General features: G+C 33.9%; 2 protein-coding genes across 3 annotated transcripts; one reads left to right on the top strand and one right to left on the bottom strand.

Annotated features, from left to right (window-relative positions):
- Window positions 1-3,901: 3,901 nt before the first annotated feature.
- LOC126747259 (exosome complex component RRP42) lies at window positions 3,902-12,743 on the bottom strand. 2 transcript variants are annotated; one of them, XM_050455897.1, is made up of 5 exons: window positions 12,607-12,743; window positions 11,052-11,248; window positions 4,649-4,814; window positions 4,412-4,591; window positions 3,902-4,348 (listed from the first exon to the last, which is right to left on the bottom strand). In XM_050455897.1, exons 2-5 carry the CDS (start codon window positions 11,201-11,203, stop codon window positions 4,088-4,090), a joined length of 759 nt encoding a protein of 252 aa, XP_050311854.1. In that variant the 5' UTR covers window positions 11,204-11,248; window positions 12,607-12,743; the 3' UTR covers window positions 3,902-4,087. The 2 variants fall into 2 exon arrangements, with proteins under 2 accessions (XP_050311854.1, XP_050311780.1); XM_050455823.1 differs by lacking the exon at window positions 12,607-12,743 and adding an exon at window positions 11,698-11,919.
- A 380-nt stretch (window positions 12,744-13,123) lies between these two features.
- On the top strand, window positions 13,124-13,707 carry LOC126747586 (signal recognition particle 9 kDa protein). Its single transcript, XM_050456349.1, has 2 exons — window positions 13,124-13,356; window positions 13,455-13,707. Exons 1-2 carry the CDS (start codon window positions 13,216-13,218, stop codon window positions 13,548-13,550), a joined length of 237 nt encoding a protein of 78 aa, XP_050312306.1. The 5' UTR covers window positions 13,124-13,215; the 3' UTR covers window positions 13,551-13,707.
- Window positions 13,708-22,849: the final 9,142 nt, after the last annotated feature.

Below are 22,849 nucleotides of genomic sequence, written 5' to 3'. Positions count from 1 at the left end.
TGAATATTTTCCAAACTAATAATTTTATTTGTATGACAATAACTATTACTATAAATGATCTTGATGTATTGGTTTTTGAATCCGGTATGGTAACTCAAAGTTTAGATAGTAGGTCTTGTATATCTTGTACAGTCATTTTAACCAGCTCGTCCATTCTGCAAGCTTCGGAAATTCCAAATATTACAGCTACCTACAACAATAAATAAGCATGTAAAGAATCCAAATATAATTTGAAGTTTTGTAAGTTACCTTAATCATTAAATATTCCTTATCTGGAGCTTCCTGAATAAATTTGTTTATTTCTTCTTTAGTTAAAATCTTGGATTTTTTTGGCTTATAGGCATGTGCTTGTTGTTTCAGGAATGCCCGAAGTTTTGAATATTCAGATATATCCACATCATGTCTAATTGCAAGGGTTGCCTTCAGCATTGAACAATTGGCCCATAAAGTTGAAGAATTCATCTTGGAACCAAGCTCCAAGAAGTATGCCATTACAACATTTTCCGAGAAAGAAGTTACATTTTTATTCGTACGGTAGTCCATGAAGCGGTTGTATGCATAGTTATACTTATTTCTAGATTTTATTGGTAACAATTCCAATGATGCAGCATTCACTGCCTCCGTGAGTTCTGGGAGGGTTTCAGAAATGGAACAGTCATCATCACTCATCATTTTACACGTTACTTTGGCTTTTTAAAACGTTAAAAAATCAAGACTTTAGAAAGACGCCACAAATAAACTTTTCACTCGTCAAGTTTGACAATTTAAAATTATGTACTTCGTTTCCGTAGTTATAAAACAATGTTTCATGGCTTCTTTTATTTAAGGGAAAAATAATAATGTTGATTTAAAATTTTTAATGTTGATTTTTCCTACTAGGTATACAATATACTATTTCAGCAGCATTGTTAAGGTTTACGTTAATTAAAACACCTGAATTGTTTTTGACAGACACAAAAAAAAAAGTCACGTTGTTGTCAACGACGAACTAACGCCGTCAAAATAAGCCCTCCACTTTCTTTGCATATTAAGTACATTTTTCTAAAATAAAGAAGTGGTTCACGATGGACTTGTTTGTTTAATTCAACTATAAAATAAAATACAGTCCACAAATAACCCTTGCTGTTCCCAGCAGCAGAGACACTATACAAGTTGGTGATCCAGCAGCGGAGCAGCAACAAAACAAGCATACTCCAGCATTTCTACATTGCTGCAATGGGAGGAATGTCCATCAAGCAGCAATAGTACTTTTACCTGAGGTTTCCGTGGTTTAAATTGGTCCCTAAGCCATTTAAAAAATATTTCACTATTTACATATGCTGACTTTTCTGACTGTAGACTAAAGAACCTGGCGGCATCCCATCTTCAAATTCGGGTTTTTTGTTTTTGCCTTTAAAAACACAGGTTGGTGGAATGTAGGTGCCTTCTCCGTTGCAACATACAATAACGGAAATGGTTTCTTCCTTCTCAGCAGATGCGACTGATGCTATATTTTTGGAGCCCTTTGCAGCAATAACATGTCCAGGACGCGTATTTAATTGCAAGCCTGTCTTATCTATGTTAAATATTCTCCCAGGCTCATTCATTAAACCATTTTCGGTTAATGTCTTTTCAAGAAGATTAAAGTAGATTAGATTAGATTAGATTAAAATAAGGGTGAAACTTCACTGCGACCTAAAAGATCTATTGTGTGCCCCTTTCTAATTACTGCTTGGTGTTATTCTCAAGTCAAATTACTTCGTACAATCCTATGGCTTTAATAAAGGCTAGTAGTTGTGACGGTTCCAGTAATGAGATATTTCCTTCTGGAATTACATAATTTCCGAGGTGCATGGCACGAATTTCGGCAACTGTTTCGCATGCAGTTACTAGGTGTTCTGGGGTCTCTTGGTACACAGATGGTTCTAAAACCGAAAAAGGAACAGGAGCTGGAGTATTTGGGCCTGGCACCAAATACTCAGAGCCACTGGGAAAATACACCAGTGTCTTTCAAGCGGAAATACACGCTATAGAAAGATGCGCTCAATTAATCCTGAACAAAGACTACCTCAAGCAGGACATCGCAATCTTCACCGACAGTCAAGCAGCCATAGCAGCACTGAGTTCACATGTCATCAGTTCTAAAATGGTAAGAGACTGTTTGGGCAAACTTAATGAGGTAGGAAAGAGAAATAAAGTCACAATATTGTGGGTACCTGGACATACAGGCGTGCAAGGTAACGAAGAAGCCAATATTCTGGCAAAAAAGGGATCTGGTTCTCAATTTGTAGGACCGGAACCTTACTGCGGCATAGGAAAGAATACTTACCTATATGAGCTTACAAAAATGGAGGATCAACTCAGAGAAAGCCTCTGGGATGATCATCCAGGGTTGAGACACTCCAAGATGTTCCTTGGAACCCTCGACCCAAAAAAATCTAAAGCTCTAGTAAGTTTAACTAAAACTAAACTACGGATTGTAACAGGATTCCTAATAGGGCACTGTCACCTTCAAGAACACCGCAGGAAACTAAAACTAAAACTAGAAGATTAAAGTAAAAAGCAACGTTTGTTTTTGTCATTGCCAATGCACGAGCTGAGGAAACCGCTTCAGCTTTACGTACCGCAAGTCCCTTGTTTCTTCTAAGAAAAGAATCAAGCCAGGGATATCCAGCCAAACGAGCTTCTTTATTGAACTTGTAAGGTATATTTAATTGCTCCGCTAGGTTGAATGCCATAGAACGAACAAATCTTCTTGTAAGTGCAAATCCATGTTTTTGAAGCTTTTTAATGTGTGCTACTATTTTAGCTTCGTTTTCTTCCCCCAGCGTAGACGAGGGTCCCAAGTTCTTAGACTGCATGTCCCCTTTTTTACGCCGACGGCGTATAGTGGCTTCTGGAACACTGAAGGTCCGGCTTGCCTCACGAACCGCCATTTCAATCGCTTCTATGGCAGCAACTGCAGCAGCTAACTGTTCTTTTGACCATTTGCCCCTAGAAACGCTTCCTTTTCTTTTATATTGTGTAGGCATGTCTGCAAAAAAGTTAAATATAATTAATTACAGGCGAAAGGCATAACAAACCAGTTAAATTTATTATTGGTGATTGAGCAAAATATAGTTTTTTAAGTAGGAGCATTTTTAAAACCTGCGTCGACTCACCTCATCAGTAATTGCGCCAACTGACCTTACTATATAAGGAGAGTTGGCGCAATAAATTTAAAATAGCCGGTTTATAATAGCGTGGTCAATTGAGGTTAGGAATACTTAAACAGCAATAAACTATCCTAAAATAATCAAAAACCAAATATACATACGACATAACTTACCTAAAAACTATGTTGTTCCACACAATAAAAATATTTTTGGACTAGCACAAAATATAATTTTTGAAAAAATCACCCACTTAATTAACCGAACAGCAAAAACAAGTTATTTAAAATCTAATGGCGTGTCTAAAGGTACCCTGCCGTACGGTTAAAATAAATGCGTGTTAAGCGATACGGCAAAATGGCTTCTGCGTCATCTCACCTGAGCTCTTTGAAAATAACCTTTAAAAACTAGTTTTTTTTTTAATAGCTCCGGAACTACTTTAGCTACCGCAACCAATTTTGGGAGGTAAATTATTGTTAGTACGTTTATTCTTTTGAACCTTCTAAATAAAAAAAATATTTACCATGGGCTTCAGAATCAGGAGGGTATTTGGTAAATTTAGGCCCATTTCTTTAAGACTTTAATTTCTGCCCGTTTGGGCATTAGATTATGATGTTCCTATGCTTTATGCTTACATAAAAAAGGTGCTTTTAGTAAAAGTCGGTAAATATCACCGTTTTTGTGGAAATTGACTAAAACCAAACTAAGATACAGCACCTGAATTAATTATTTTAATAATAATAATAATGCTAATTCATTGCCACTGTCAGTATTTTTAAAATTTTTTAATTTATATAAAAAATCCTAGTATGGTTAAGCTTGTAATCATATTCACAATCTACAAAGCTTTACAAAAAGCGTAAGTAGGAAGATACCTATACTTACAATTATTGAAGAGTAACAACAAATTTTCTTTTGCTTAGTAATTTATATTTAATTGCTTTGGTTAAATTTAATCATTTTAAAAATCCCACATCTTGCTGTTGCTTCATATTATTGAGACTATCAATAAGAGCATCATTTAGCCTCGAAGCAACTTTCCTGCCTAACTCTAAGCTATCTAACAGAGTGTCTTCATGCAAAGAACCAATGCCAATTGATGATATTGTAGTGAATCTATCATTTGATACTGCCACCACAGTGGAACCTACAGTACATTGCTCCTCTGACATACTTGGATCTACTATACAATGGTCTCCTATTTTACATAGTGTAACCTGAATAAGAAACAAATAATTAACTTTAATAGTCAATGTCTAAATATTAGGAATAACTCTTACCAAAACTGGTGCATTTAAAACATCTAAACTCTCACAGTCATGGATATTATCTGACACCTCTATATCCACATTATCTCCGTCTATGTTGACATTTTTTATTTTTGGTACTTGTGTGTTAAATAGAGCAGCTTTTACTGCCAAAGATACTGCATCAAAAAGGTTACCACCACACTCAAGAATCTAAGGCAATAACTCTCTTTGACATTGTTTTTTAAATAAATTTAAAAGAAATCTTACCAATATATCCACATACAATTTCCAGCACTTCCTTCCTTTTAAAATGCACAATTTCCTCAAATCTAGGGCTTCCCGGGAGTCATAGGATGATGCCAGTATGTTGGCTAACTCTATTGCCAGGTCTTCTCCCCCTTTGCCTTCAAAATCAGGTGTGGCATTGGCAGAACTTTAAAAAAATATGAACATTTATTTGGTTCGAAACTATATAAAATCTAATGAAAGTTTATAAATCTTTTGTTGAATCTCTTATACAGGGTGCCCGAAATTACATCGCAATATTTTACCAGCCGCATCTTTGTCTAAAAATAAGACAAAAAGTTCATATACAGTATGGTTCAAAAATGCATCGTTTTTACGTTACAGGGTGTTTTATGAATCATGTTAAAGATGGTTTTTTGTTAATATATCCGGAACGCCTAGTTGTAATCTTTTGAAATTTTCAACATTTACTATTGGTTTTATTAAAAACTGATATTGCAACCATTTTTGCCAAAATGTATACAGGGTCGTGTAAAATAAGTGGTCGGTAAAGTTTAAATTGTTAAAACTTTTTTTCTAGCAACTCCGTGATAATTTTGGTATTAGAATTGAAAAGAACAAACATTTTTACATAAAAAAGGTGCTCTTGTCTAATTTCGATAGGAGCTTCCGTTTTCGAAGAAATTAGATGTAAATGTTTTGCAAAGAGAACGCGTAAGTTATTTTGGTAACAGTTAATAAAATTAAAAAGCATCTTAAAAATCCGTTGGGGATAAACATGACCTAAGTCTATCACAAATACTGTATTTAAGTTCAAAAATTGTTTTTCGAGTTCAATTGTTTTTTTTTTTTATGTAATTGAATAAGTAAAAAAAAGGAACAATTAATTTATTACATATAAAAAAAAACATAAAAACACCAAACAAAAAAGCACAAATTACAACAAATGTTCAAAGTGGTTTCCATTTTGCTGAAGACACAATCTTGCCCTACGCGTTATTGCGCGACTAGCCCTTAAAACAAAATGATTCCCCAAAATTAGTAGCCCTTGAAACAAATGGATTTCTCTTTATTTCATTAACAGCCCAAATAATTCTTTGCATCAGTTGTTCACGGGTATTTATCTCCACGGTATATACCAACTCATTTAAATGTCCCCATAAATAATAATCTAACGAAGTTAGATCTGGAGATCGAGGAGGCCAATTTATAGGACCACCTCGACCAATCCAACGTTCAGGAAAATGGTTGTTCATCCACTCACGCACATTGCGATCAAAATGAGCAGGCGCTCCGTCTTGTTGAAAAATCATGTTTTGGCGTAAGATAAGAGGAACTTCTTCCAGAAGCTCCACAAAATTATTTTCCAGCATATGAAGATAATTCTCCGAAGTTAGCCGAATGGGTAATTCTATCGGGCCAATAAGTTGGTCCTCGATTAATCCCGCCCACAAATTTACCGAAAACCTTCTTTGAAAATTACTACGCCTTATGGCTCTTGGATTTTGATTTGCCCAAAAATGCATATTATGCATGTTAAATGAACCATTTCGTGTGAAAGTGGCTTCGTCCATCCATAAAATGGAAGGAATTAAGATTGGATTATTAATTACCCATTGACAAAATTGGATCCTCAACGGAAAATCGTCTGGCTCTAAAACTTGGACCCGTTGGTAATGAAACGGATGTAACCCTTGGGATCTTAGCATTCTTCCAATCTAATAAAAATTAAATTACTATCGTAACAATAAGTAATTTTTTTAATTACTTACTATAGAGCGAGGGATATGTGTGGCTCTTGACACATTTTTTATACTTGCCCCCGGATTTTCTTCAAAAACATTTAAAACATTTTCTAAATTATAATCTTCATGTGGTCTGCCTTGTCCACGAGCTCTTTGAAAACTTCCGTTATTGCATAAATTTCGGTGAGTGTTTATAAAAATTTAACGATCTGGAACATGTCTTAGGGGAAATCTTCGGCGATACTCACGGACAGTCACTAAAGAACTGCCATTACACAAACCATAAACAAAATGCATGTCAGCTAACTCTTGATTTGTAAATCTATCCATAATTTTTGAAAAATGAATCACAAAAAAGAACTAATTTACTTTGCCAAAGCAAACTTAAAAAATGTGAAATGTCAACAAAACGTTAAACAAAATTTAATAAATATACTAATTGTCAACAAACACAGCTAACTATTATTTTACAAGATGTTATTTGTAGTTACTTTTTGAAATACCAATTCATGATTTATTAATAATTGATTTTTTCGAAAACGGAAGCTCCTATCGAAATTAGGCAAGAGCACCTTTTTTATGTAAAAATGTTTGTTCTTTTCAATTTTAATACCAAAATTATCACGGAGTTGCTAGAAAAAAAGTTTTAACAATTTAAACTTTACCGACCACTTATTTTACACGACCCTGTATACATTTTGGCAAAAATGGTTGCAATATCAGTTTATAATAAAACACATAGTAAATGTTGAAAATTTCAAAAGGTTACAACTAGGCGTTCCGGATATATTAACAAAACACCATCTTTAACATGATTCATAAAACACCCTGTAACTTAAAAACGATGCACTTTTGAACCATACTGTATATGGACTTTTTGCCTTATTTTTAGACAAAGATGCGGCTGGTAAAATATTGCGATGTAATTTCGGGACACCCTGTATAACACTTGTAAGGTAAGAAGTAAAGTGGATTGTATAAGAGTATAGTATATGCGAGGCATAACGCTAGTTCTTGATCTGGAGTTGATGGAAAGGTGGAATTAGTCAGTCATTATTTCTGATAAAGTGCCGGTGGGTATCAGCATATGTTGCATAGTCAGTGATATTTTCCCTAGGCATACTAGAATAAAGGCACAGGGTAGACTGAGAATTTTCAATTTCCTGAAATGGGATTTACAACACTCTCTGTAGCCCAAACGAGCAATCACCCTCACACATCTTCTTTGCAATGCAAATACATGTGCATCGAGTGCTCCCAGCTGATAAGACAGTATGTCATTATAGAATGAAAATAGCTGAAATAAGTAATCCTGAGTGTGTCCGACAAATTACGGATAAGGAATATGCATCTTGACAATTTGGATGACAACTCTTCAACATGACTCAGCCAGATTAAACCACCATCAAGAGTGACACCAAGGAAATTTATTGTTACATTCGGAAGAAGGGCTTCAAAAGCATCAGCAATTAAAGAAGTTGTGTCATCCCCATACAGATAAAATATAGAGTCAGTATATAGCAAATAGGCAAATCAATGACGTAAACTAAGAATAAAATAGGCCCCAGAACGAAGCCTTGTGGGACTCCATATTTTAGTGATAAACTCTGCAATTCACACCCCCCAAACAATACATACTGATTTCTGTCATTCAGATATCATTGAAGTAAATGAAGACTACTGGCATCAAATTGGTAGTAATTCAATTTTTGTAGAAGAATATCATGCTCAACACAATCAAAGGCTCTCGATAAATTATAAAATGTGGCATGAGAGTGTGAGCCACCCTCAAGCACATTCTCACACAAATCCATAACTGCCAAGTTGGTTGAATGCAATTTCCTAAATTCGTGGTATTAAATACAGGTATTAGCGAAATAGGGTGATAATTTTCAAGAATAAACTTAGGCCCCTTTTTATGAATGGGAATTACCTTGGCAGTTTTTTAAGGCAATTAGGAAAAACTGCTGATGAAATTGCCAAATTGATTAACTTGGTTAGTGGCACTAATCAAGTTTTTTATGAGTCTAGTGTTTAGATCAAAAAGACCCATACCTTTACTATTTGTCAGACCATCAATCACCTGACAAACTTGATCATGGCTCACCTCTGTAAAAGAAAAGCCTGGTCCATATTCCATATTCTCATATTCTCAATCTATTTCGTCTGTTAACTGGAATGCAATTCAGGCTGCTTCACAACCATTTTCTTCCTTTTATTATACATTACGTGATAAAATAAATATCTGCTTTCCCTTAATTAGACTTAAATCCAAGAGACGAAAACCATGGATCACCGCGGGACTAAAAACATCTGCCCAAAATTTGCGATGCTTAGCAAGACTTCGCAAATCTATTGACAATCAATTCATCAGGTCTTATTTTCAGGATTATCGAAAAATTTATAGACATCTGATAAAAGTCAGAAAGGAACTGTATTACAATGACCGCTTAGATTCGTCCGGTAACAGACAGAAGGAAAGTTGCTTAATCATTAACGAATGTAGGCAGTCTTCTCGTCGGCGGTTGGTTGAATCGGACTTGGGGCCCGATAATTTCAATGACTATTTTTCTAATATTGCTGAAAAGTTACTGGAAGCAGTTCCCAGTGGCGGCGATCCATTGCAGTATCTTAATCGGAATGCTATCAACCAATCATTCTTTTTCCACCCTGTAGATGCCACCGAGGTCCTTGAAACAATTCAGTGCTTGAAGAATCATAGGTCTTCGGGTTCCGATGGTATCTCTTCACTTCTGCCTGCGAGCGCTTTAGGTGCTTTGGTTTGGGCAATCAATCAGTCATTTCTTCAGGGCGAGTTCCCATCCTGCTTAAAGGAAGCTATGATTATCCCTCTTCATAAGGGTGGTAGCTTGGACCGACCCTCTAACTTCCGTCCCATATCAATTTTGTCTACCCTCTCCTAGGTTCTTGAGCGGCTTGCAAAAAAGAGAATAGTCTCTTTTTTGACTAAATACAATGTGCTGTCCCCTAATCAGTATGGATTTCAGTCATCTAAGGGCACGCAGGATGCCATTTTCAGATTCTTGGAGAGTGTGTATCTATCTATGAACTCCAAGGAGGCTGCAGCAGCGGTGTTCTGTGATCTGTCCAAGGCCTTCGATTGTGTGGATCATGGAATACTGCTGTCAAAGCTTGATTTTTGTGGATTTAGGGGAGTGGCTTTGGGGTGGTTGAAGTCATACCTGTCTGGCCGCACCCAGAGGGTGGTTGCATCTGGATTTTCGTGAAGGATAGCACACCTTAAATGCGGTGTACCTCAAGCGTCAGTGTTGGGTCCTATTCTATTTTTATTAGACGTTAATGACTTAAGCTCTCTATCACTGCATGGACTAGTGGTTCAGTTTGCCGATGATACTACAATTCTGTGGCATAACACAAAGATCAAAAAGTAGTCAGATCTCTCATAGTAGAGGACCTTCACAAAATTAAAGAGTGGTGCATCTGCAATCAGCTTGTATTCAATGTTGATAAAACTTTTGTTCTGGGCTTTAAGTGTAATGTAGAGGGTTTTTTGTTTGATGAGCAGAGCCCACTACATGGTAGGGATTATTGTCGATTTCTCGGCCTCTTCATTAATGAGAGTTTAAGGTTTGAAAACCACATTTTGGGCCTCTCTGCTAAACTTTCTTCTGGTTGTTTTGCAGTCAGGGTTGCCAGGCATGAGTTGGGGGGGTTGTTTACTCATTCAGTTTATTTTGCCTTAATAGACTTTCATATCCGTTATGGGTTGCCATTTTGGGGTTTGTGCTCCAAGGGACTCCTTAACATAATTTTTACTATTCAGAAAAAAGCATTAAGGTATCTGTGTGGTGTTGGTCTGAGTGTCTCTTGTAAACCTCTTTTTGTAGCTGAAAGAATTTTAACAGTTTTCTCACTCTTTATATTGGAAACTGCAACACTCATACATAAGTCCGTAAGTCCACCATCCCGTACCAGTCATAATACTCGTCAAAACTGGCAACTTATCTCTTCCAATCCTCACCTCCTCACTTACAAGAAACTCTCTTATATTTATTAGTCATAAAATATTTAATCATGTTCCTTTTTCAATTAGGACTGTTACAGACCTTAAAAAGTTTAAGAGAGAACTAAAGAAATTAATCTTACCAAAAGCTTACTACAGCATTGAAGAGTATTTGAACGACTTATTTTAATATTTAAAATTAATTATATATCTGTTGATCAGATTTATTTTATTTTTTTTTTATTATTCTTGTTTTATGTTGGTTCTTGCCTTTTCTTTTCTTCTTTTTTAGTTTTTTCTTTGATTATATAAAATATGCTTCTATGTACAATCAAAATTGATTCTGTATTCTGTTTTTGTCCTGTATCCTGTATAACCAAATAAATACTTGTATTATAAATTCTAGGATTAGGAAGCTTTTAGCACAAGTTTGTAAACTTAGCAAACAAAGTATATTTTGACTTTGACATAACTGCCTGTCAAATAATCCGAAGAATTGTTATGAGCCGAAGGAAGTGACTCTTTCAGTTTAGTAGGACAATAATGAATTATTTGTAAATGTCAGAGGCAGGTATTGATTTGGCCAATCTCAGTTTCTTTAGCATTACAGTTAAGCAATTTTATCACTTTCCAGGCTTACATATGACATTACTTAAACTGTAAGAATAAGAATAAGAAATGAATGCTTACTTACCAATCTACAAAAAATTCAATTTTGCCTTCAAAAGGCCTTTCAGGAAAAGGGGTGTCCACTTCAATTTTTACTGCAACCAAAACATCAGTGTTTGCCAGTCGTAGTCTTGCTGAACCAAAAGCATGTTGAACGATATCAGTTTCTAGTTCCATGGGTCTGTATCCTTCCCTATCTCTGCCATCCACTCTAAAATTTTCCTAAAAGAAAATTCTTTAAAAACAAACTGTCTAGTAATGAGATATCATAGATTAGAGGTGAAAAGTTCTTAGTTTCCCTATGTTTAATGTATAAATTTGATTTTGAGGTTTATTAAAATGCCTCTGAGGGAATACTATAAATTTTCTTAAATGTGTTTGATTGCAACCCAGAATTTAGTAGAGATCAATGTGTTCTGTGAGAATGATTTTATAAAAGTTGAAACATTGACATATCAATTAAAGAAGCTTTAGTTTTATTAAACCCTATACAAAATCTTGTCCCCTCTTTAATGTTATAAAGCTATTTTTTTTAACCCCGAAAGCACCCAAAATTTTATGGAATTGGGTTATACTCAAGTGTAGATATAAAACAAAAAAGTGGCTCCTATTGATAAAATCGTATGATATATATAAGATATTTCAGTCCTGAATATTATAAAATTACTTACAGAAACTCCATGCAGGATAAATGTTTTCTCAGCTTCACTTAAGGACATGTTGACAATGTTTTACTAGTACTGCTTGTAAATCCCAATTAATTGAGTTTTAGAATTGTTTCTTAGTACTAATAAACTGGGGCTTAGACCCTACGAAACGTTTAAGAAATAGGAATTTGAAATAGGATGTCTATTTATTTACAAAAAATTTAAAAATAAAAATTTTAAATTACACATAACCTCAACATCGCTGTCAGTTGTCACTCTTCATAATCTAAAGCCATATTTTAGCGAATAAACGCCTTACTCGGTTGCCTTACGATGTCTTAAGCCTTATTATATATAACGTCATCATATGTGTTTAGGCTATAATTTATTTAGTCGCCGCGCCAGCCGTATGATATAAATTTAATATTTTATTACAGGCGGCATATTAAGTTTTATAAACAGTCTTAGCTTTATAAACAGAGTTATTAGATTTTAATTTCCCAAAACCGCTTATTCAATTTCCTTACTAAAGCCGACAAATAGTACAAAGATCCTCCTATAATCAAAAATGCAACGTTTCATTATGAAAGAATTTTACACAGCCACATTCTCCACTCCATCCATATTTTTATGACATTCACTATTAACTTCAGGCCAACAGGTCACTAAACAGTTCATAACACAAGATTCGGTTAGAATCAAAATTTTACTTTGTAAAATTTTTATTTGTATATTCTATACAATTTTTAGCAGAATTGTACGGTTAGTGCAGTGCTTTATTTCATTCTTCTTATTACACTTATTTACCAAAAAATTGATGTTTTATTAAAAAAAATTCACAACCCAGAATACCGTATGTGGAAAAGCCCATACACAAAACAATATGCTTGTTGTAAGACCCTATTATGATATTGAACAATATTATAATGATACCTTTTAATGTATTTAGTTCCTATTGGTATAAGTTTGATTTTAGCTTTAGGTTTTATCAGTCTATTTTGTTTAATTTTAATTTTGTTTTATACAGCTTTGTTTACAACGACAAATGTTTAGAACAATATAGCATATTTTGAATATTTTTACGCTCAAATGATGTTATGTTTAACAGCTGTCAGAGTCTAAATAGGTAGCGTTAATTAGTGCGTTTTGTATATAAACAAAAGCTATTCTGAATAAATTTTATTATTTCTTTTCAACTACTTACTACTACGTTCTACACAATACCTACTTTATACCATAGTTGTTGTATCCTCAACTTTTTAAACCTTAACCTACAAAGTTTTGGGATTTAAAGCGAATATTTGACAGTACCAGAATTTGTTTAAATGGAGGCTTTATATATTTTTTTTAATTCTATTTAAAAATTTATCTATCTGGTCCTTTAAGAACAAAGGGAAATGTCATATGATTGGTAGTGACGTGTCGTGCCAACATAATACATATGTCAGTTTTGTCAAACGTCACAATGCTGATAGACCCTAACCTCCAAATCACAAATGATCCTGATTGTCCAACATATATTTCTAAAAAACTTTTAAAAATATGACTTTTTTGAAAACATGGGAGGAATTCGAGAAAGCCGCGGAAAAACTCTACATGCAGAACCCTTCCAAGGTGCGATACTCAATGAAATACGCCCACAAAAAGAGTCAACTCGTTTTGAAAATGACTGACGATGTTGTGGTAAGTTTTGCATAATTTAAAAACAATTTTTTCTCTTAGACCTTATGAAAAATGAATATTTTTGGCTTCATTTATTAAACTGGATTTTTCTGTTTTAGTGCCTTCAATATAAAACGGAAATAGCTCAAGACCTTCGAAAAATAGATAAATTTATTAATAATTTGGTGAGGCATATGGTGTCCAAGGAATCATAGGATAAGGACATAATCATAGGATTATATGTTAAGGCTTAAGTTAAACTGGTATTAAATAATTGACCATTTCCATTATTTATTTTTTGTTGTTGAAGCTGACTGTTTTTTTTTATAAATAATGTATTTTTTTGATAATAAACCCTATGTTTAGTTATAAGTCACTCACATATTATTGAAATAGTTTTAAATATCAACTACTTATTTCTAACATATCATTGTGGAATCCTGTTTCATGACATATAGAAGCCACAATGATTATTGGAAAGTTATCAAATCCTTAAAACATTCATTCAGTGAAATTCAAGAAGTACAAATATATTAATGTAACTGATCCCCCATTGAAGTACAAGAATTAAATCATTATATAATTTGGAGAAATTACAGCGCAAAGTAACAAGATTCCCTTACGAATTAAGCGAGGTGCCATATCCAGAAAGATTAATCAGGTTTGGTTTGACCACCCTCAGAGAGCGAAGACATAGTGGTGATCTCATCGAAACCTACAAGATTACCAGTGCAATTTGGCGAACATTTTCTACTATTTTTTTTTTATTTTTTTATTTTTTTTTTTTTTTGGAGGGATCAGTACACCCTGCCTCCCTGCCACATTTATTTACAGTAATTTTATAAAAAGAAAAATTATGTACGAACAAAAAAAATATATATATATATATTATTACACTGCATTTATCTTAAATTAACGCCTAGGTGTTCATAACACACCTGTGTGCGCTTTTGTTTCAAAAAAAAGTTGGTTCTATTTTCCGAATTATAATAAACTTGCTTAACTAACCTTAAAACTATTGTGATAAATCCTGCTCTCGATTTTATATTTTTTGTCCTAGTTTTAAATGAAATATTTTTGTCCTTTTAGTCCTAAACACCTACGTCTCTCAACAATTACATAACACTTGTTATTACATATTATATACAAGTATAAAAACTAACTATCCTACATTAGAAAACAGTGGCAAAATCTTGGTAATGGTTATGAACATACTTATTGCATTCCTTGCTAAATTTTGATTTATTTTTTAATTTTTTTAATGTGCAAGGCAGAAGATTATAGGTTTTTGGTGCTAAGTATACAAAGAATTTTAAATTTATATTTTTTAAACTGCTAGGAATGTATAAATACCCTCTAGCCCTTGATCTTGTATTATGGATATGATTTATATGGTTTCTTATGTGAGTTTTAAAATGAATATATGTACATATTGTTGTAATGTATAATGTCCTTATATTAGTTGCTTGTTCTGTAAAAAGTTGATTTGTAGGGAAAAGCCTTGATTTGTTAAAAATAGTCTTCAAGATATATTTATGGACAATAGTTAATTTATATAAAGTATTGTTATATAATCCTCCCCATACTAAAATACCATATCTTAAAATTGACTCAGTGAGTGATTTATAAATTATAATAAGTTCAATATATTATAATATAATATATTTAAATATATTCAAAACTATAGCCAAAACCATCATCTCCGAGGACATACAAGGAAGCTTGAAAAAGAAAGAACGGCAAAACTTCCCAGAAAAAACTTTCTAACAAATCGTTGAATCAGGAAACGGTGACGGCCCCAAATTCGAATATCTTCAAAAATTGCGTTGATGTTGAGCTGGGACAAAATTCGGAGAGAATGATCCACTACTGCATGTGAGCAGGTCCACCTACTCAAGCCTGAAACATACGGAAGAAACAATAGCTTCATCTGTCTCACCTCCTGCTATTGTCAACATAATAATAATAATAATTCAAATAGTTTATTGTCCAACAGGAAGATTCCCAATTACAAGACAATCGAAATAATTAAAATTAAAACAGTACAAGTTATAAGCACCTTAAATAAGTAGTATAAAAAAAATAATATAAGATCCAATATAGAGTGATAACAAAATTTAAAATTTAGAACAATGGCATAATTGTAAGAATATAAGACACACTAACCAAATGATACAATCACAGAAAAATAATCAGGTATCATTCAAATTAAGAGAGGAACACATCCTTTTTTTAAAAACATATTCAGTGCTGCTAAAGATGTCTACATCTATAGCATTCATCTGATTATACAGTGGGCAGACCGGCACAGTGGAGCTTTGCTGGACAGATTTGGTAAGTTAAGAGAGGGATAAAATATATGGTGCCTCCTTGTATTGGCAGGAGGAACAAATAGAGGTAGCCTCTCTAAGAGCTCAAAACAATCAATTTTATTATTGCAAAGTTTATATAAAAATATCTGACTAGAGAGAATAGTATTTTGATTTAGTGACAAATAGTTAAATCTATTCAGCAGGTACTCCTGTTCCACACCTCTTACTGGATATACTCCATCCAACTTAACAGAAAGTAACTTTAAGAATCTGCGCTGTACATACTCCAGTCTGTTAACATGAACATCATAGATGGGGAACCACAACATAGAGCCATACATTAATTTAGACTTTACTAACGAATTGTACAATACAGTCAAGCTGGATATATTCTTAAATTGAGAAGTGGACCTTACTATAAACCCGAGGGATTTTAAGGCTGAACCAGTGACCTGTGCTACATGCTGGTTGAATGTGAGCCTCTTATCTACTTCAATGCCCAAATCCTTCACTGAAGAACAGTCTAGCAACTGAGAACCACTCAATATATATGGGTATAAAATCTCTTCATGAAGAATGGAAATTGTAATTTTTTTTACATTTGTCACAGTTTAGGGGTAGTTTATTTCTTTCACACCATTCAAAGACCCTATTCATGTCCTCTTGCAGCTTCAGGCAGTCCAGCATAGTACGAATGATACGAAACAACTTTAGATCATCAGCGAATAAAAGACAGAAACTCTCCATACAATCAACTAAATCTTTAATAAATAGATCGAACAGCATTGGGGCTCACCTCTCGAAGCCACGTAATACTCAGACCCAAAACCATTAAATTCAACATACTGAAGCCTGCCAGTCAGATATGAGATGAAGAACTCCACCAGACAAGGACGAAATCCAGCCAAAGCCAGCTTCCGTGCCAGCAAACCGTGACAATACAAAATAATAATAACAATACAAAAAACTAAATTTATTAGATACACACACATTAAATATAAAATTACTTACTCATACACCGGTTTTAAGTGATACAGGCTCAGAAACTTGCAAAAACTTCTGACCTCAAATAAATTACAACAGTCTTCAGTTTTTCTTAAAAACTTGTGAACTCTGAACCAAGTACAGTAAAAGCTCCCATAAGGGGGTAAAGTAAGTATAAATAGCGGGGTATTTAATCATGAGGTACTGCATAATCATGAGGAAAATGAAACAAAAACTCGCCACATTTTTAAAGTATGTATTTATGCTATATATCTATATATATAATAAGGAAGTGGTGTATTAATTGCGGCTAAAAAGAGTTTATGTACACAGAATTGGTATCCCACTTGTTGATGTGGATATTTATCAGATCTATTTGACTTTTACAATGGACAATCAAAGCTTTGTTGTTGGTTGCATTTATATCTCCACTTCAAGCCTATTTAAGCCATTGTGAATGATTACAATTTACCTTATGCTAAATGAGAGAATGATGATCTTGGTTTGGTGGTTGGTGGTTTTCTGGAGAATGACAGAGAGTCTGTGCTTTCTCTGGCCAACTGCTTTAGCTTCTATAACTTTTTCCAGGTAAATGGGGTTCTAAATACCAACGGGGTTGCCTTGGATCTCATATTTAGTAGCTCAGATTTAATTAGTGTTGAACGTGCAATAGACAAGATTTTTGAGAATAGCTTACACCATACAGCAATTAGTTTTGACCTTTGTTGTGCAGAAAAATTCTGATGATATGATATATAAGGAATATTTTTATGATTTTGGCAAGGGAGATTACATAGCAATTAACGATTGTCTTTCTAGGATAGACTGGAATCAATTGTTTTTGGGAGAGACATCTATTGATGTCATAGTTTCAATTTTCTATAATGTGATCTACTCCTCAATGGAAAGGTTTATTCCTCTAAAGACGTACAAAAGTTCTTCTTTTCCATCTTGGTTTTCTTCAGAGCTTCGCAGTTTGATCATAAGAAAGAAACAAATTCACAAAAAGCTTAAAATTAGTGGTCGGTAGTAGGATTATGATGAATTTGTATTTTTGAGACAACAATGTGAGTACTTAAGAGAGTTGTGCGATCAACAATACATTAGTAAGGTGGAAATGAATCTCAATGGCAATCCAAGGTACTTCTGGTCATATATTCAAAATAAAAGAACTGGTTTTAGTTTTCCCTCCAGAATGACATACAATAACAGGATTAGTATGAATATCTCGGATACTGCGGATATGTTTGCAGAATACTTTTTATCCGCCTATTCGGATGAGCAAGTCAATGACAATCATCTTTTGATTTTGATAAATCAATTTATCTGAGCACTTTAACTCTGTCAACGCAGGATGTTTATGAGGTTATTACTTCCTCTAAGAATAAGCTCTGCGCTGGACCAGATGGGATTCCGGCCTTCTTCCTTTAGAAATGTGTTTGTGTTCTTACAAAACCAATACTGTTCATTTTTAACAAATCTCTAGGTACTGGTTCTTATCCCACTCTCTGGAAGAGAAGTTTTCTAAAACCCATTTTTAAATCTGGTAGTAGAAATTAAATTTCCAATTATCGGGCTGTGTGTAACCAATCTGAGTTGCCAAAGCTGCTTGACTGCCTGGTCAGTCATAGGATTGCCTGGAGTTTTAAATCTTTATTTAATCCTGAGCAATTTGGATTTATAAAAGGCAGATCTACTGATGCTAATTTGGTGCTGTATGTCAACTACCTCTACCGCTGCTTGAAGAAGGGACTTCAGGTTGACTCAATATATACAGATTTTTCCAAAGCTTTTGATCGGGTTAACCATGGGGGTACTCTTGCAGAAGCTTAGGGCTTTAGGTATTGTGGGGCCTCTTCTTCAGTGGATCTTGGGATTCATCAGAGGTAGAACCCATATTGTTAATCTTGGAGGTACATGTTCCTCTGAATATTTGGTGCCATCTGGGGTGCCACAGGGCTCTCACTCGGGCGTTGTTTAGTTTTGCCTCTTTTTGATTGATTTAGTTTGGAAACTTGAAAATTGTCGTGTGCTAATGTTTGCTGATGATGTGAAGCTATTTAGGCTTATCACATCCCTTTCTGATGCTGCGCTCCTGCAAAAAGACCTTAATTTGTTCTTTGATTGGTGCCACTTGAATAGAATGTCCCTTAATATCAATAAGTGCCATAAGATTACTTTTTCTAAGCAAAGAAACCCTATTGCTTTTTTTTTATAAAATAAATAATGTAGCAACTGGTGTCAAAACAGAGGTTTCTGACTTAGGAATATTTATTGACTCCCGGTTGTCTTTTAAAAGTCACATCAATCAGGTGACTGGTAGGGCAATGAAAATGCTGGGTTTTATCCAACGGTCTACAACTGATTTGTCTTTGTTTACTTTTAGATTAGATACTTTATTGCTCTCTTGTTAGGCCCATCTTGGAGTATGGCTCAATTGTGTGGTCCCCGGCATATAACTGCTACATTGAGCAGATTGAAAAAACTCAAAATAAATTTTTAAGGGTGGCTGCTTTTAGATGTGGTTACAGGAGACAGGAGTATTACTATCAGTGGGTCAGGGATAACCTGAACTTACCCACATTAGAGTCACATAAGAACATTACTCAACTTATATTTTATGCATAAGGTTTTAAATGTTACTATAGATTGCCCCGAGTTATTGTCTCTTTTCAAACTTAGGGTGCCTTCCAGATTGAATAGACAATCGGAAATATTTTCAGTCCCATTCCACCATACCAATTATGGCACTAATGAGCCAATTACACGAAGAATATTATTTCAATGCATTTAACATTGTAAATGATATGCTGAAATTCGGTTCCAGAAACTTAAAAGAGATGCCCGCTTATAGGAGCTGTCCACAAGGAGAGCTTTCACTGTGTTTAATGTAAATGATCTCAATATCCTGTTAGGCCGTTAATATTAAAGAAGTCAGATTTTCTAAAGGTAAAAGAGGGAACTTTACATTTAATATCACTGATAGCATGATGGACAATTTAGCGAACTATTCAAGGCCTTAAAAATTAAGCAAAGATGCAACTTTCTTCTAGATTACAATGGTTGTATCTTTGTTTAATGTGAGCATTGTATTAAAACAAACTAATTTGCTAGGTTTAGCATTCACCTTTATGAAAATCTTTTGAAGATATAAATATAAAACTAACAGTGAAAAAAAATTTTTTTGGGAGAAAATAGCTCATGATACTTTACTCTTTTCATTAACTGTGCTATTGATTATAAAAATGTTGTTCTTCTGATTCTATTATTTTTAAAAGTTAAGGTCATTTATAAGCAGTTGACTAGTATTACAATGTGTGCAAAGTGTTGCTAACATCATTTATAAAAAGGTGAAACAGCAGACTCAAGCTTAGTCCAGACCGGACGATAATCGTCGGCAACAAAGCGATTCTCGATGTTGTCGACCGATGTTGTTATTGTGGCAGCAACTTTGCAACCTGCGATGTTGCCGGACAAAGCGACGACGGCATAAACATCAAAGAATGTTGGTTGTTGCGTGTTTCCCGCCTAAAATGGGTAACATCGGCCAGTGTGGACCGTATGTGGCAAAACTAATATAATTGTGTTGATTTTTTTTCGGTATTAAGATATATACATCAGATATATACCACAGATATAGGATATAGTTAAGCATAGTGTTAAAAATTTGCTGTAGGTAAGTAGCTATTAGTATATTTTGTTTATTTTGTATATATCTACTTTATTTGTATTTTGATTTCTATTTTATAAATTAATGTTTATTTATAGGCAAAATGTGGACCAAAAATAAAGTTTTAGAACTTATAGAGCTGTTTCACGCAGCCCCTGCATTGTGGGCTTTGCAAAAAAAAGAGTATAGGGATGGAAATATAAAGTTTGATGAGATAAATAAAATATCGATATTGAGAGTGAGGAGATTTCAAAAAAAATAAAATCTTTAAAAACTCAGTTCCATCGTGAGCATAAAAAGAAACTTGTCGCTGAAAAAAGTGGGGCCGGAGCCAATTCCCCAGAGACTGAATGGTTTGGTTATAATCCCTTAAGTTTTCTTATTGAAAATAGCGTTTCCATAGGAAGCCGTAGTACTCTAGAGGTAAGTGTCGTTGTTTAATCTTACATTTTTCACTATACTATTTTTTCAATATTAATAAGTATAAGTTTTTTCATTGTACAAATATAATTATGTACTTACATGGGTTGGGAAAATTGTTGTGTTCCGTTAAATCTGACAACTAGTTTAACATTTTTACGATGGGATGGCATGTATAACTAAAACATCAGTTTTATTTTTTCATACTATATTTTTACCTAATGATTTAAGATAATAATTATGCAAAATTATGTTGCCATAGTACCATTCCTTGAGGTGAATTAAAATATCTTGCAAATTCATTTCTGATCTCTTTAGCTTATGTTCAGAGCTCCTTCTTGGAAAAAAAAAAGCATAGCTATTCCATCTATTTCACTGCGCCAATTACCTCTAATAACCGTTCCGGTTTCAGTATCCTCATAATCAAATGTACCCGGTGGATTATATGAGCGGATCGATTCTAAATTCCTCCTAAGATAGTTATGTATATGAATGCAAGCAAGAAGAATAGAAGTGACCTTTTTAGGCTCTTAAGCTATAGGTCTTCTAAATATCCTAAAAACAGCACCCAGTAAACCAAATACATTTTCAATAAATCGTCTTGCTCGAGATAATCGATAGTTGAAAGCTCTTTCATTTGATCTTTTTTCATAAGAACCAGGAAAAGGTTTCATTAAAATCATTAAATTCGTGCTTAACAACATCTAGAGACAGCACACACCCCTAATATATAGGGCCTGTAGAATAGTTAATTTACACTTGATGATGGTCAAAGATACTTTCCAATCAAAACGTCCAGCTAAATTTAAAATAAAGGCAATGGAAATTCGAAAATTAGATTTGAATAATGCCTAATTGTTTCCTTAAAAGATCCATTTTTGAGTGTAGACTTTAAAAGGTACCAATTATTTTTTTTCTCATTGTGAGATGTAGACAAATTTGGTAACTATTTAATCCATTATTGGCTAACTAATTAACTGCCTTCCCGACCACTAATAATTAAAAAAAATAATTTATTGGTCAATCACAAATAAAACTCAAAACTACTATCTATAATAATTTATTTAAAATTATACTTTTATAATAAAATGATGTGATCTGTATAGTCACTAAATATGCAGGTGAAAATAAATTTGTACATATGTTACAACTTAAGAAATAATTACATAATATCATTTTAAATGAAATCCATGGGAAACACCTTTTAAACAAGCTGTTGTAATGTTGTCACTGAAAGTGTCAAAATTGGATTGAAAATCGGCTTGTTAAAAAATGTTTCTTAAAACCGGATTAGCCAAAATAATGAGCTGAGACTAGTTTAATCACATTAACTGTACAAAAATTGCAACTCAATTATTTTTAGGTAAAAAAATAAAATCGACGTTCCATATACATCTTTAAATAATACCGAAATACTTCTTAAGAATAGTAATTATTAAACCATTATCAGATATAATATAAGTGTTAGAATAATGCACAAAATATAGTATCTTCTCATAATTGAAATTTGGATTATATTATTCTATTAAAGGTTTGGTCATCTAATAATTTGATTACACGTGAAATATCTAATTATATGTAGTCACCAAGTGAATGAAATAGCTTTAACAGTCAATAGAGATATGTAATAAGCCCACTTTTATTTACTTAAGACCCCTTAGGTGTCCACCCAAGTTTAAGTAATAGTTTAAAGACAATTTTGCAAAAGGCTGAAAGTAATTGAATGGCTCCGCCGAACAACGTTGTAAGCGACATTAATTGCGATATTGAGATTTTCAGAAAATAACGTTGTTAACGACATTTTCTACCGCATGGCAGTTTTTGGTATCAGTTTTATATGAATGTGGTTTAGATGGCAGCACGTTAAATGACTTCGAAAACAGGTTGACGCGCTCGGAACAACGTTGCAACCGACAAAATGTCCGGCGCGGAGAGCGTTGTTTTTTCGCCTGGTGATCAAAAGCGCTTAAATAATGGTAAAAAGAGGAAAATTAAAGTTAGTGAGTGGAAAGATAAGTGTCGTAAGCGTTCAAGGGATTCTGGAAATCCATACATATCCAAAAGAAAGCGGCCAGTGCCTGAAGAGGTAAGTCACAACATTTTTTATGTGCGTTACAGTTTTACAGGT

Source organism: Anthonomus grandis, chromosome 1, assembly GCF_022605725.1.
Source record: "Anthonomus grandis grandis chromosome 1, icAntGran1.3, whole genome shotgun sequence".
Taxonomy (NCBI): Eukaryota; Metazoa; Arthropoda; class Insecta; order Coleoptera; family Curculionidae; genus Anthonomus; species Anthonomus grandis.
This window is presented reverse-complemented; position numbering and strand designations above follow the sequence as displayed.

Excerpts from the sequence above, each read along its gene's own strand:
- LOC126747259 (XM_050455823.1), bottom strand. The coding sequence starts at position 11,745 with ATGTCCTTAAGTGAAGCTGAGAAAACATTTATCCTGCATGGAGTTTCT. Across the intron at positions 11,249-11,697 it reads TTATCCTGCATGGAGTTTCT|GAAAATTTTAGAGTGGATGG; the intron begins GTAAGTAATTTT and ends ATTTTCTTTTAG. Across the intron at positions 4,592-4,648 it reads AATTGTATGTGGATATATTG|ATTCTTGAGTGTGGTGGTAA; the intron begins GTAAGATTTCTT and ends TTATTGCCTTAG.
- LOC126747586 (XM_050456349.1), top strand. The coding sequence starts at position 13,216 with ATGACTTTTTTGAAAACATGGGAGGAATTCGAGAAAGCCGCGGAAAAA. Across the intron at positions 13,357-13,454 it reads AAATGACTGACGATGTTGTG|TGCCTTCAATATAAAACGGA; the intron begins GTAAGTTTTGCA and ends TTTCTGTTTTAG.